Below are 15,000 nucleotides of genomic sequence, written 5' to 3'. Positions count from 1 at the left end.
GCGTAGCTGGACATTTTATTTCCTTCCCTTCTCTTTTCTCTTCTGCATTCCTGTCCTCTCCCCTCTTTTTTTTTTCTCTCTTTTTCCTTCCCTGTGCCCCTCCCCCCCATCTCACCTTTCACAGTCCCCTGCTTCCTCTGATTTCGTTACCTCTCCTTCCCCCTTCCCCTACTCTCTCCCCTTTTTTTCTCTCCTCCCTCTCTCTACAATTTTCCTCCTCGTCTCCTCTCATACCTCCTCCCCTCTACATCATTTCTTCCCTCCTCTTCCTCTCCTATGTACCAGTTTTAAGAATCGCGTACAATTTCTATGTGTTAAATTACCGATCTCTCTCTCTCTCTCTCTCTCTCTCTCTCCCTCTCTCTCTCCCCTAGCGTCCCAAATATTACCGAGTGTAGCCGGGTATTTTCACAGTAGGATCGAATGACTGGTGGGGACATGTGCGGTGAGGGAGGGGAGGGGAAGGGATGGGAGGGGAAAGGAGGGGAGAGGGGGGGAGGGGAGGGAGAAGAGGGAGGGGAGGGAGAAGAGGGAGGGGAGGGGAGAGGAGGGGGAGAGTGGAGGGAAAAGAAATGGAAGTGGGAAGAGGGATAGGAAGGAGGGGGTGGAGGAGGAGGATGGGGGAGGGGGGGAAAGAGGAAGGAATAAGTGAGAGAGTGAGAGTGAAAGAAGAGAAAAGAAAGAGAGAGAGGGAGGGAGGGAAAGGTGACGGGGGAGGGAAGGGATGGGGCGAAGGAGAGGAAGAAAGACTGAGAGAGAGAGAGAGAGAGAGAGGAAGAAATTACATGAAAGAGGGGAAAGATAAGGACCAGATTAACAGCACGAAAGGTGAAAACATGAGAGAGAGAGAGAGAGAGAGAGAGAGAGAGAGAAAGAGAGAAGGGGGGGGAGGAACGGGGACTTCTGAAGGCTGTGGAAATTGATGGAAGAACTGACAACGAGATGGATGGATGGATGGATGGATGGGTGGATGGATGGGTGGATGGATAGGTGGATGGATGGATGGATGGATAGATGGATGGATGGATGGATGGATAGGTAGATGGATGGATGGATGGATGGATAGGTGGATGGATGGATGGATGGATGGATAGGTGGATGGATGGATAGATGGATGGATGGATGGATGGATAGGTGGATGGATGGATGGATGGATGGATAGGTGGATGGATGGATGGATGGGTGGATGGATGGATGGATGGAAATAAGGAAGGATGGAAGGAAAATGAACATATAAAAAGAAGAAAAGGATGGATGGATGGATGGACGGAACGGATGGATAGATGGATGGACGAAAGGAGGGATGGAGAAATAGATAAGATGGATAGACAGACAGACATACAGACTGCTAAGGATACTGATAGATAAAGTTACTGCTTGATAGACTGATTGAGATGGGCGTGGCTTGGGGGCAGGCACGAGAGAGAGAGAGAGAGAGAGAGAGGGGAGGGGAGGGGAGGGCGTGGGGTGTGGCATGGAAGAGGGAGTGTGAACCTTAAGGGGGAAGGAAGGAAGGAAAGAATCTGATAAGAGGGAGGAAGGGAGGGAAGGGTGTGGCTAGGAGAGGAAGGGAAGGGTGTGGCAGGGAGAGAGGGAAAGGAAAGACTGGGTGGGAGGGAGGGAGGGAGGGAAGGAGAGAAGGGTGTGGCAGGGAGAGAGGGAGGGATAGCTATTGGAGGGAGGGGAGGGACAGGAGTAGCGGAGACTTGAGAGAGAGAGAGAGAGAGAGAGAGAGAGAGAGGAGGACGCTTCTTTTAGCACCGGGATTTTAAAGGTAGCTCACATTTAAATTCCAGAGAGCAAGAAAATCAGTCGCAAGTTTGAAAAGTTAAGTCGGCCGAAATCCAAGATGGTGGCCAGTCTAACGGTCGAGGATGGCCGTTACGGGCGACGGTTAATGTTTAAAATTTTACCCCTTTCTGTACATTTCATTTTTTATATTTGTTTTCATTATTATTATTATACCAGAGGAACGACTAAATTTTGTCTTAACGACTTTCATATTTCATTCTTGATTCTAAAGAGGGACGCCTTCACGTGGTGGCACCGATATAACCAGTCGGCTCCACTGCCTGGTTATACAGATGTCCTTCTGCAACTTCCCTGTCCCTCGAACGAAGGACAGTGGACAGAAAGAGGGAATCTCCTAGCTTCAATTTACTAAGATCAAACTCTCTCTCTCTCTCTCTCTCTCTCTGTCTATCTATTTCTCCTCTTAGCTACTTTTCTCTAATCTGCCCTGGAAATATGCAAAGTTAATATTCTCTCTCGGCCTTCCGCTGTCTCGGTTATTTCTTGAAAGTTAGCTTCTTTTCTCTTTTATTCATAGCCACCCCCTCCTCTCTCTCTCTCTCTATCTATCTATATATCTACTTATCTATCTGCCACACTGCCTGACACAACACGATCACAAGAGAGGAGATGGAAAATATTTTAATTTTTATCTACTGAAAAGGAGTAATTCTGATGATGCTCTCTCTCTCTCTCTCTCTCTCTCTCTCTTTCTCTATCTATCTATCTATCTCTCTACTTATCTATCTGCCACACTGCCTGACACAACACGATCACAAGAGAGGAGATGGAAAATATTTTAATTTTTATCTACTGAAAAGGAGTAATTCTGATGATGCTCTCTCTCTCTCTCTCTCTCTCCCTCCCTCCCAGTAAAATAAATATGCCTACCAATACACATTATCCTTTGGGAGGGATGGACTTCAAAGGGAATGGTATGAGAAGGTTAATTGGTTGATCGGGAGAATGACTGCCTAATGAGCTGGTGATAGGGGTGGTTTTATACTGTGTGTGTGTGTGTGTGTGTGTGTGTGTGTGTGTGTGTGTGTGTGTGTGTGTGTGTGTGTGTGTGTGTGTGTGTGTGTGTGAGAGAGAGAGAGAGAGAGAGAGAGACTATTCCCACAGCCATTACAATTTTTTATGACCTGAGGTACTTAAAGGAGGTAGAGTTGTGGTCGTGGTGTGCTGAGGATTTGTACTCTCTCTCTCTCTCTCTCTCTCTCTCTCTCTCTCTCTCTCTCTCTCTCTCTCTCTCTCTCTCATATCGTATAAGTGATGAGAATGAAAAAAACACGTCATCGCAAGAAAAACATTATGGATTCGCATCATGTAAATATATCTATCTACCTATGTATATCTATCTATCTATCTAGCCATCTATCTACCTACGTAGCACATCGCAAGAACGACATGGAAAATAAAACAGTAAATGCACACACACACACACACGCACACACACACACACTCACACGCCAAGCATCCCCATCTGTTTTCCTCTTCTCGCTACTTGTTTTGCTGCTCGTTAGTGAGGAGGGAAGAAAGCAGGTTAATCAGCAGGGGTGGTGGTGGTGGTGGTGGTGGTGGTGGTGGTTATTGTGGTGGTGGTAGTGGTTGGTGTTGTAGTGGTGGTGGTGGCTGGTGTTGGTTGTAGTTGCTGCTGCTGTTGTTGTTGTTGTGGTGGTGGTGGTGGTGGTAGCGGTGGTTGGTGGTGGTGATGATGGTTGTAGTTGCTGCTGTTGTTGTGGTGGTGGTGGTGGCTGGTGTTGATGATTGTTGTTGTTGTGGTGGTGGTGGTGGGTGCGGTTGTTATGGTGGTGGTGGTAGTGGTGGTGGATATTGTTGCTGTTGTTGTGGTTGTTAGTGTGAATTGGCTACGTCTTCAATTGGCCAATCAGACAGCGTTATTGGATTGCTCGCCCTGCCTGCCTTATACCTCCTTGCCTTCCTTCTTGAGAGCTGCTTGAGGCGCGATCTCTTTCTCTCTCTCTCTCTCTCTCTAATTAGCTTAGTCTGTTTTACCTGCCTTCGCTCTGTCGCTCAATTTCTTCCTTGCCAGCGTTCTTTCTCTGGTCTCCTAGCGTCTGCAATTATTCTCTCTCTCTCTCTCCCTCCCTCTCTTTCTCTCTCAACCCTGATATATTGAAGTGCTTGCGTATTTCCACCTGTGTTGTGTGCGTCGTAATGTTTTTCTACAAATAGCTTAGTTTCCCCTTTCGAGTTTTCTCCTTCCCACATTTTCTACTCAGAGCGCAAACTTTGGTAATTTCTTCTATATTTTTGCCCTGAATGGTAAATGAAAACTGTACATAAGCATAATGGTGTTAGTATTGTTGCAGACGTTGTTTTTGATGTTTGGATTATTATTATTAGTAGTAGTAGTAGTAGTAGTACAAGTAGTTATAGTAGTAATAGTGGTAGTAGTGATGGTAACAGCAGTAGTAGTATTATCATCTTCAAAATCACATCACCATCATTATCATCATCACTTTCCCGGCCTCCTTTTCCACCTAAGGATGGTAGGAGTGCCCCACCATCATCATCCCACCCTCACTTCCCACGTAAATATGGCTGCTATAATTACTCCTGCCAATACTACCACTACGAGTAATTACCATCATTACCACGGCACCTTATGGGACCTTCCTCACCATTAGTGAATTTTGTTCCTCTGTTGCTGCCTGTCTGCACTCCCCAAACACACACACACACACACACACACACACACAGGAACTATTGCTTGCTTACACATTTATGCAATTACATACCTACCCACCCAGTCTCTGTCTGTCTCTGTCTGTCTGTCTGTCTATCACTCTCTCTCTCTCTCTCTCTCTCTCTCAGCTGTGGCCGGATAACGAGATGAACCCAGAACTGCAACAATAACAAACATCCCCGCAAATAACAATAACAAGGAATAACAAGCACCAATAACAAAAACAATAACATCAAACAGTAATAATAATAATAAGAGGGACACAAGTGACATAAAAGGCAAGTCATATTATCAAGCACAGCATCATATCAATAATAAAAATAGCAAGCAATTATAACAAACAAAAACAATAATAAACACACGACAAAGAAGAGGAAAAACAACAGACAAGAAAACATTAACAGAAGCACCAACAACAATAACCACAACAATACCACCACCACCACCACCACCACCACCAAGAAAAACAAAAGCAATACCACCACCACCACCATACCACCAACACCACCAGCACCATCACCATACCATCACCACCACCACCACCACCACCACCACCACCATTGCGTCACTGCTAATCCCGACAGAATTAACCCAAGCCAGACTGACAACAACACAAACCTAAATATGATAACTGTGATCTGAAGGAGAGGCAGAATAACCTATCAGCTTATTCTCTCTCTCTCTCTCCTCACTTTCATCACATCCTTCCTTCCTTCCTTCCATCTACCTCTACGTACCTCTCTCCCCATATTCTACCTCCCCCTCTCGTTCCTCCATTTTTCCTCTTTCCTCCTCCCTCCTTCCCGCTCCATCTACCTCCATACCACGCTTCATCACCTACCTTCCTCCTCTCCCTTCTACCTCTCCTCTTTAATTCTAATTCCTTCCTCTCTTCTCTCACCTCCTATCCTTATCTCCTTTCCTCCCTTTTTATTCCATCCCTCCCTTCATCTTACCTCCTCCCTATCTCTCATCTTACCTTCACTTCTAATTCTTTTCTCCCTACGTACCTCTCCCTCTCTCCTTCCCTCCCTCCCTCCTACCTCCATCCCACGCTCCATCGCCTCCCTCCCTCAGGCCTCAATCACCCCGATGAGCCACACGCCGTTTTCTATCACCTCTCTCTCTCTCTCTCTCTCTCTCTCTCTCTCTCTCTCTCTCTCTCTCACTTTTTCTCTCAGTTTCAGTTCCTTTTAGTTTAAGCTTTCTGTTTTATATCTACTTATTAGCATCCTTTCAGTCTCCCCTCACCCCCCCCCTCTCTCTCTCTCTCACCTCTCTCTTTCTCTCTCTCTCTCTCTCTCTCTCTCTCTTTCCATCTGGCCCTTTCCCCGTCTCCCTCTACCACTTTTTAATTATTTCCCGTTCCCCTCCCATTTTGCTCATCTCTCTCTCTCTCTCTCTCACCTCATTTTATCCATTTCTTTTTTTCATTCTCTCTCAGCCCATTTTTATTCTCTCTCTCTCTCTCTGTCTCTCATTTTTTGTCTCTTCATCCTCTCATTAATCTCTTTTTCTTTTCTCTCCCCTTCTCTCTCTCTCTCTTTCTTTCTCACCTGCCCTCCATTCTTCCGCTCTTTTATCTCCATTTCCTCCCCTCTCCCCTTCCTTCGTCGAGCACTCTTCTTCCCTTCCTTCATTTGTCATTCCTTGTCCCTCCCTCCATTACCTCTCTCTCTCTCTCTCTCTCTCTCTCTCTCTCTCTCCATCAAAAGAAATAGGTCGCTCTATTAACTTCAGTACGACGTCGGTCTCTCTCTCTCTCTCTCTCTCTCTCTCTCAATTTTCTACAACAGGAAAAAAAAAATCGTTCTATTAGCCTCTTGAATACGAAATCTCTCTCTCTCTCTCTCTCCATTGTCTCGTCCCTCCCACTCAGTCCCTCTGGCCATCTCTTCCTCCATTAGCCAAGTCCTCCTCCTCCTCCTTTTCTCTCTTCCTTCTCTTTATCCTTTTCCTTCTTACTCCTCGTTTACCTCCATCTCCTCCTTTCCTCCCTCCTCCCTAAACTCCTCTCCTCTCTCTCTCTCTCCTCCTTCCTCCCCTCTCCTCTTTTATATCTCCCTTCTCCCCTCTCCTTTCCCCTACGTTCCTCTCCTCTCCTCTTCTATACTTCTCTCCCCTCTCCTCTTCTACATCTCTCCTTTCCCTTCCGTTCCTCCCCTTGCCTCTTCTTTACCTCTCTCCTCCCCTTCTCTCACATCTTCTCCTTTCCCCACTGTTTCTCCCTCTTCCACTCCTCTCCCCCTTCCTCCCCTCTCTTCTTTCATATCCCTCTTCTCCCCTCTCCTCTTCTACATCTCTCTTTTCCCTCCCGTTCCTGCCCTCTCCTCTTTTTTATCTCTAGCCTCCCCTTCCCTCGCATCTTCTCCTTTCCGTCTGTTCCTTCCTTTTCCTCTCCTCCTTCCTTTCTCCTCCATTCCTCCCCTCTCCCCTCCAGGATGGCAGGGGAGAGGGGCCAAAAATCTAGAACCCTCAGGAATTTTCACTGGGACGGATCTGATTTATTTTTTCCCTTCGGTGTATATTCCTGTATTTCTGAAAGTTTCCTTCTTACTTTCTTTCCTATTTTCTCGACTCATATCTTTTCTTATTTTCTTGTTATTTTCATCGTGTTCCTTTTCTTTTTTGTGTCTTAATTTTTACTTTGAGGGATGTGGTTTAATGTCTTTTTTTCCTTACACTGTTTTATTCCTGTATTTTTTCCAGTTTATATAATTGTCTTTCTTTCTCAGTTTTTCTTTCCTTCTGTTGCCCTTATTTAGGTTTACTTTCATTTTTTTTTTCCCAGACTTTTTACCTGATTTTCATTTTCAAATTTGCTTTTCCTTTCCCTTTTTGTCATTTTTAGTTATCCTTTTTCCCTTGTCAATTCTTCGTCATTCTTTTCCCTTTCTTGTAATCTCTCTCCCTCCCTCTCTCTCTCTCTCTAGTTTTTCCTTCTTTCTGCCATTTGTTTTTCTTTAATTTTCCTGTAACTTCTTTTTTTCGGTCAATTTCTCGTCGCTTATTAATATTTTTTTTTGCCAGTTCTTTCAATTTTCTCTCCTTTCCTTGTCATTTCTTCAGTTTTTTCCTTCTATGCTTTACCTGTTTTATTAGTTTTATTTTCCTCACGACGCAATCAACTCTTATTGTGCATATTTTCGTGCTTTTTTTCTCTCGTACTGGGAAAGGGAATTTATGTGAGACGTAATCGAAGACCTGTTTATATAATATCTGTTGCAGAGAGAGAGAGAGAGAGAGAGAGAGAGAGAAGGGATGTAAAGAGAAGAGCTAATACGGTGAAACTGGAGAAGTCAAGAAAAGGAGAGAGAAGGAAGGAAGAGAAGGAGGGAGGGAGGGAGGGAGGGAGGGAGGGAGGAAGGAAAAGAGTCGGAAAATCAAGAAAAAAGAAAGTTGGGAAGGAAAGAAAAAGAAAGAAGGGAAAGGCAGGACAAATCATGGGGGAAAAGAGAGAAATTGAGGAAGAATGGAAGGAAGGAGGAAGTACGTAAGGAAAGGGGAAAGAAGAGGAAGGAAAAACGGTGGCAGGCAGAGAAAGAAGCCAGGAAAAAGAAAAAAAGAGAAAAAATATATAAAGAAAATGGAAGGCAGGCGGCGGTGGGGTGGGGGGACTCTGCCATTTTGAAAAGGTTTGGACTGAGGACTTTATGGTGGCTGAAGACCTTTGGAGAAGTGTTGGGGCGAGGGCTGGACGCTAGATTGAAAGCTGGCAGCCGGGGGAAGGAGGGAGGGAGGGAGGGAAAGGAGATAAAGAGGGATTGAGGGAATGGAGAAATGGAGGGAGGGAGGGAAAGGAGAGATAAAGGGACGAAGGGAAAGAAGAGATGGAGGGGGATAAGAGGGAGTGAAGAGGAATGAAGAAAAAAGAACGAAATCGGAGCACCACGTAAATACCATCAGAACGTATATGTACTTATCATTATTTATTTATTTACTTTATTTCACCTATCATCCTTTAGCTTATATAGATTTTTTCTGGTCTAAATAAAATAGTCTGCTAATAGTCAGAACCAAAAAATCGTCTATCGCAGCAAGGGGGTTAACTACTCTTGCATAATACATGAAGAGAAACAACCAATATTATAACACATAGGCCAAAACAAAGCAATATCAGTGTGTATCCTAAAATCCATCAGCAAAAAACATAGATATTCAGTCAACGCTAAGGAATACGGCTAGAAGCTTTTTTTTTCTTTCTTTTCTTTTTTTCAATGCAAGGACGATGGAACCCAAGGCCAGAAGCCCACAAGACTGCTCCCTCCAGAAAAATAAATATATCAAAACAAAATAACAGATCATGCATACCCACTCCGGCTAATCCAAGGCACAGATGATAATTATAACTATACGCTTTTTACTCCAACTTGGCCCAGAATTTCGTCGATTTGCAGCTTATTTCTCGTAGCTCAGTATCAGAAACGGACGATGCTACGGCCCTATATCCTTTCCACAGCACATCTTCCAGACTGGCAACATTTCCTGGTGTTATTCTATTCCTACAACTTAGCATGAGAGAGAGAGAGAGCGAGAGAGAGAGAGAGAGAGAGAGAGAGAGAGAGAGAGAGAGAGAGAGAGAGAGAGAGACGCATGACCCTGAGAACAAGACAAAGAAAATGGTGTAACTTGTAGCGGTGGGTGTCAGGGGGAAAGACAGGCCTCCTCCCTCACTCCCTCCCTCCCTTTCACTCTCTCTCTCTCTCTCTCTCTCTCTAAACCTAAAATTCCAATAAAAACCATGATACTACAAACACAAAATCCAGAAACAATACACCTAATTGAAAAAAAATACTTCATAAGATTTGTACTGCCATTTTCAGACCTACTTCTACCGTTTCTATTAAATTTCCCTCAAGCTTCTCAGTCCTAATAGGTGTGCTTCTCCCTATATACCAGTACGGCTGATTAAATGATAAGGTGTATAGGTGAGCCATTACTATCCTCTTAACAAGGTGTATCTTTTACCTGTCTACCTGTACGGCTAATTACAAGACGGTGAGCAAGGTGAGGAAACGACTTGTGTTTTGTTATTCTTAAGTTTCTATAATGAGACTGATCTTTGCTGTTGAGACAGGACCTTTCTTCTGTGAGGTTTCTTTCTCTCTCTCTCTCTCTCTCTCTCATTCTTTTCACTCATTTTAATTTCCTTTCCAAAACTCTTTACTCCTCACTCTTTAAAATCTTCATCCCTACTTAAATTGTCTTTCTTTTGTTCACATTTTTCATCCGGATCTCTCTCTTTCCCTATCTCCCCCCCCCCCTCTCTCTCACTGCTTCCTCCATTCAATCCTCGTCTTATTCAAAAGTTCTTCCATTACTCTCTCTCTCCATTTCATTCCTTCAATCCCTCTCTCTAAAGCTTTCCCCGTCTTCTCTTTCTCTCTCTAGCCATTTCATTCCCTACTCCACTTACTCAAGCTTTCTTTCTCCGCTACTTTCTTTCGCCAGTTCTCTCTCTCTCACAGGATATCTCCCTTAATTCCTCTCCCATTTTCTCTCCTTTGTTTTCCTTTGTCATCGGTACCTCGCCTCTCTCTCTCTCTCTCTCCAATCTTTATTCCATTTCAGTTCTCCTAAGTTTCTTCCTAGCTCTATTTCGCCCCCCTTCATTATCTGTCTGAACTTTCTCCTTCCTGCATTCCGTTCCTCCTCTCTCTCTCTCTCTCTCTCGTTCTCTCTCTCAATCTTCGGTCCTATTCGGTCATTTCAGTTACATTCCTCCCTCTTCCCATGCATTCTCATATTGTCCAAACTTTCTCACTGCATTCTCCTCTCTCTCTCTCTCTCTCTCTCAATCTTTATTCCTTCACTCCTTTTCGCAACCATTTCAATTACATTTTTCCGTGTTCCCTTTCCTTCACAGTCTCTCTAAACTGCCTTCCATGCATTCTGTTCCTTCTCCCTCTCCTTCTCTCTCTCTCTCCAGCAAAACTGAGGTGGTTGTTCCTAATCATTCCAGTCCATTGTGGTGGTGTGGTGGTAAAGGCTGCGGTGGCTCGCTAACTGCCGTCTTCCACCACCAAATGTCTCTTTACTCAGATGCAGAAGTCGATTTTTTTATTTATTTATTTTCACTTTCGCTCAATTTCACCTGATTTTGATGAGAGAGAGAGAGAGAGAGAGCAGTGTATTGTAGTGTTTACGTGCTGTCGATAATGAAATGTGTGTGTGTGTGTGTGTGTGTGTGTGTGTGTGTGTGTGTGTGTGTGTGTGTGTGTGTGTGTGCCCAAAAAACCGAGGGGCACACACACACACACACACACACACACACACACACGGGGGGGGGGGTCTGATTCATGTGTTGTTCAAGAGGGCGGTTCGAGAAAATATTTTACTTAACATTAGCTGGGTACAAACACACTCTCTCTCTCTCTCTCTCTCTCTCTCTCTCTCTCATTAGCAGCATCACCCTCTCCCTAACCCTCTCATTCTCCTTCATCTTCTCCCAAAGTCTCTCTCTCTCTCTCTCTCTCTCTCTCTCTCTCTCTCTCTCTCTCACACACACACACACACACACACACACACACACACACACTAGCTGCATCACCCTCTCCCTATCCCTCTCATTTTCCTTCACTTCTCTCTCTCTCTCCACACACACACCTCCTCACACAAACGTTATGGTTACGTCCCAACGGTACTACTTTGGCTCAAACGACAATCTCGGCAATCACATTAAAAACGATAGCCCTTGGGGGGTGGGAGGAGGGGGAGAGCGAAGGGGAGGGGAAGGGGGAGGTAGAGACCCCTTCCCCCCTCCACATAAACCTCCCTCATACACCCGTAAAATTCGCCTCTGTTTGGTCTCGAGTTTGGTCCGAAATGGTGACTGGGACCGAATGTGATTGTTTTGGGGAGAGGAAAAAAATTAGGGAATGGAGATGAGTGATGTTTAGTTTTTCCTTCTGAAGACGTGTGTGTGTGTGTGTGTGTGTGTGTGTGAGAGAGAGAGAGAGAGAGAGAGAGAGAAGAATGTAATAAGAGGTGTGTATTGAATTTGGAAATAGAGAAGGGAATTCAAGCGATGAGAGAGAGAGAGAGAGAGAGAGAGAAGAATGTAATAGAGTTGTATACTGTATATTGAGAATGGCAATGAAGAAAACGGAATGCAAGTGGAGGGGACTAATGGAAAAATCTCACCAACCTACACACACACACACACACAAATGGTCTCTCTCTCTCTCTCTCTCTCTCTCTCTCTCACACACACACACACACACACACACACACACACAAGGCATGATGTCAAAGAAGCACAGGAAGGTATGTGGACAAATGATTTATAGGATGCTACCATGAGTAACAGACAGATTTGACTTAATAATGTAATAACGAATAATGACAGAAGTGAATATACTAAGACTGGAAGGGGGAGGGAAGGGAAGGGAAGAGAAGGAAGGGTAGGGTAGGGAAAGGAAAGAAGAGGAGGGGAGGGAAGGGCTTAGAAGGGAAGGGGAGGAGAGTTACGGGAATAGCATGGAAGAAAAGAGGAGAGAAGAGGAAAGGAAAGGAAAGCAGAGGAGAGGAGAAGAGAAGTGAAGAGAAGAGAGGAAAAAAAAGGAGAGAAGAAAAATAAAGGGAGGGGAGGAGGGGTGGACAGGCCCCAGAATTAGGACCAATAAAGCATATCAGCAGCACAATTACCGAACAAAGCTCCAAATTAAATAACTCACTCGTATTTCACGTCATCGTAATTCCATGTCTCATCTCACAGGTAAGGTAATCAAAGAATAAGAACACTATGACCATGGATGTTATTAAAGGAGAACAATATAACTTTTTACTCACCGATAATGTAGCTTTTGGCGACTTGGAGAACACAGGAGAACAATTATTTAACCATGTACACACCAATGAAACAGGAGAACAAGAACACTATCACAGTGGGTATTACTAAAGAAGAACCACTGAACTTTTGACTCACCAATGACGCCGTAGTGACAGTGTTCTTGTTCTTCTATAACAGGTACACACAGGAGAACATTTATTTCACCCTGTACTCACCAATGACACAGGAGAGAACAAGAACACTATCACAATGGGTATTACTAAAGAAGAACCACTGAACTTTTGACTCACCAATGACGCCACAGTGACAGTGTTCTTGTTCTTCTATAACAGGTACACATTTGAATCCCCAAGACTGTTATTAAGGTAGAACAATTACACTTTCTACTCACCAATGAAGTAACTGTTACCGACTTGGAGGAATCTTGGAGAGACTGTCACCACGCCCCTGTCGCCACTGTGGCCCACCTGAGCGCCTTCACGTGTACTACACGACGCCCACTCCGACACCGTAGCCTGCACGTGAGGAGGGGGAGGGTACGTGCACTGTTATTCACTCGTACACTCATAAGAACTACAATGAACGGCAAAAAACATATATACATACTGACAAAAAACATAGATCAACACTCTTCATACTGGATAGAAATGAAATAACGAATAAAGAATGTGCAGAATAAACAGGATTTTTTTTTTTTTCAAGAAAGAAGGAACCAAAGGCCAGGAGCCCGCAAGAATATTCCCTCCAAGAAAAAACAAAAACAAGACAACAGAGCGCCAGATTTAAGACCGGTTCAATTCGAGATAATGTTATTCTGCTTATTGAAAAGTATAATATGGTAGTCGACAACATTCCTTGAACTACAGAACGCACAGACTGCCTGAATTATGCCCCCCCTCCCTCCTCTCTCTCTCTCTCTCTCTCTCTCTCTCTCTCTCTCACACACACACACACACACACACACACACACACACACACACACACACACACACACACACACACTCACTAAAAGATAATAAAAACTGGACTCCAAAAACAGGTCATAGTTACTTTAAGAGGTCATTATTACTTTCCTCGAGGGATAAGGCAAAGACATCACATCTTTACATATTACCCAGGAAATAAAGGAAAAGGTAATGCATAGTGGTTAAGGGAGTATACTTTGTGTCTTTATTATTGTCATTATTATTATTATTATTATTATTACTCACAATTATTATTATTATTATTATTATTATCCCTATCATCAACTTTACCACCATCATCATTATCACTGCCAGCAACTTTATCATCATCAATATCAGTGTCATTATCATTTTTATTACCATCATTATTATTGTTACTACCACCACCACCACCACCACCACCACCACCACCATCATCATCACATTAATTAACTGTGTAAGGACTTATCATTATTTTCCACTCCACTTCGTATCCAATTAACTTTATTTCGTTCTGCTCAGGCGAATTTACGGATTTTTGGAGAGAGAGAGAGAGAGAGAGAGAGAGAGAGACGCGTATGAGTAAACACCGAAGAGGTAAATATTGACAGATAGATAAACACTAAAAATTATATAGACAAATTAATACTGATATTACAGATTGATAAATACATATACAGAAAATTATGGACACCTAGATAGACCGAGATAGATAGATAAATAGATAAATGGATAGATAAACAGACTAACAAATAGATAGACAGATGCAGGGAAATGGACATAGAGAAATTATGGATGGCTGGACAGAGAGAAAGACAAGATAGATAGACAGGCAGACAATAGATAAATATAGACTGATAGATGTGGGAATTTGTTAGTTGGGAAATATACACAAGAGGAAAGTTTTTAGCTGACAGGGCGAGCTGGGAAACAAAGGAGAGAGAGAGAGAGAGAGAGAACTGGACATTTTCAGAAGTAAATAAAGAAGGGGATCCCGGAGTTGGGACCTATGAGCTTCGTGACTATAAGCTGATAAGCGGAGGGCAGTACGCTTACTACCCGTCTGGCACAATCCCTCACACAGGAACCTTGGGAGCTGAGTTAAGAATAGATAGATAGTGACTGACAGATAGACACAAAGGAATGACAGATAGATAGACACACAGATAGACAAATAGTGAAGCTAAAGGAGCGACAAGAACACAAGGAAAACAAAAACAAGACTACCCACAAAATTAACGAAGCGACACACACACACACACACACACACACACACACACACACACACACACACACACACAATCCTCTATGGCCCAGCTTGCTCACACGTAAAGTTCACACAGCATGGTAAAAAAACAAAAAAGCCAAAACGAACGAAAACTGAATTTAAAAAAAAACACGAGAATGACACATGATAAACAAAAAATATATAAATAAATAAAGGATACGATAAAAACAAGAACCACAAGAAAAACAAAGACAATAACAGGAAAAAAACGAACAAACGTGACTAAAGAGAAGAAACAAACATGGCTGGCAAAACACACACACACACACACACACACACCAATGTAACCTTTCCTCCTCAAAAATCCCATAACTCCCAGCTCACTCACACATAAAGGCCCATACCGCTCTGCAAACGAGAGAGAGAGAGAGAGAGAGAGAGAGAGAGAGAGAGAGAGAGAGAGGGAGAGAAAATCTGTGAAGGCCCTGGAGAGCTTAAAATCTGGCAAAGCATATTACAAAAGGTCGGAGTC

General features: G+C 43.7%; 1 protein-coding gene across 1 annotated transcript in view; it reads right to left on the bottom strand.

The window, feature by feature from the left end:
* LOC145411159 (uncharacterized) overlaps nucleotides 1-15,000 on the bottom strand; it is a 165,823-nt gene that overhangs the window by 44,786 nt on the left and 106,037 nt on the right. Inside the window, exon 4 of the mRNA XM_080281214.1 lies at nucleotides 12,688-12,811. Within this exon, the coding sequence (XP_080137340.1) occupies nucleotides 12,688-12,811 (124 nt within the window). The remainder of the gene's footprint in view (nucleotides 1-12,687; nucleotides 12,812-15,000) is intronic.

The sequence above is a fragment of the Coenobita brevimanus genome, chromosome 88 (genome assembly GCF_032717465.1).
Source record: "Coenobita brevimanus isolate Jiangsu-jjx chromosome 88, ASM3271746v2, whole genome shotgun sequence".
NCBI classification, from domain to species: domain Eukaryota; kingdom Metazoa; phylum Arthropoda; class Malacostraca; order Decapoda; family Coenobitidae; genus Coenobita; species Coenobita brevimanus.
The sequence above is the reverse complement of the archived record's forward strand: the minus strand, read 5'-3'. Positions and strand labels throughout refer to the sequence as shown.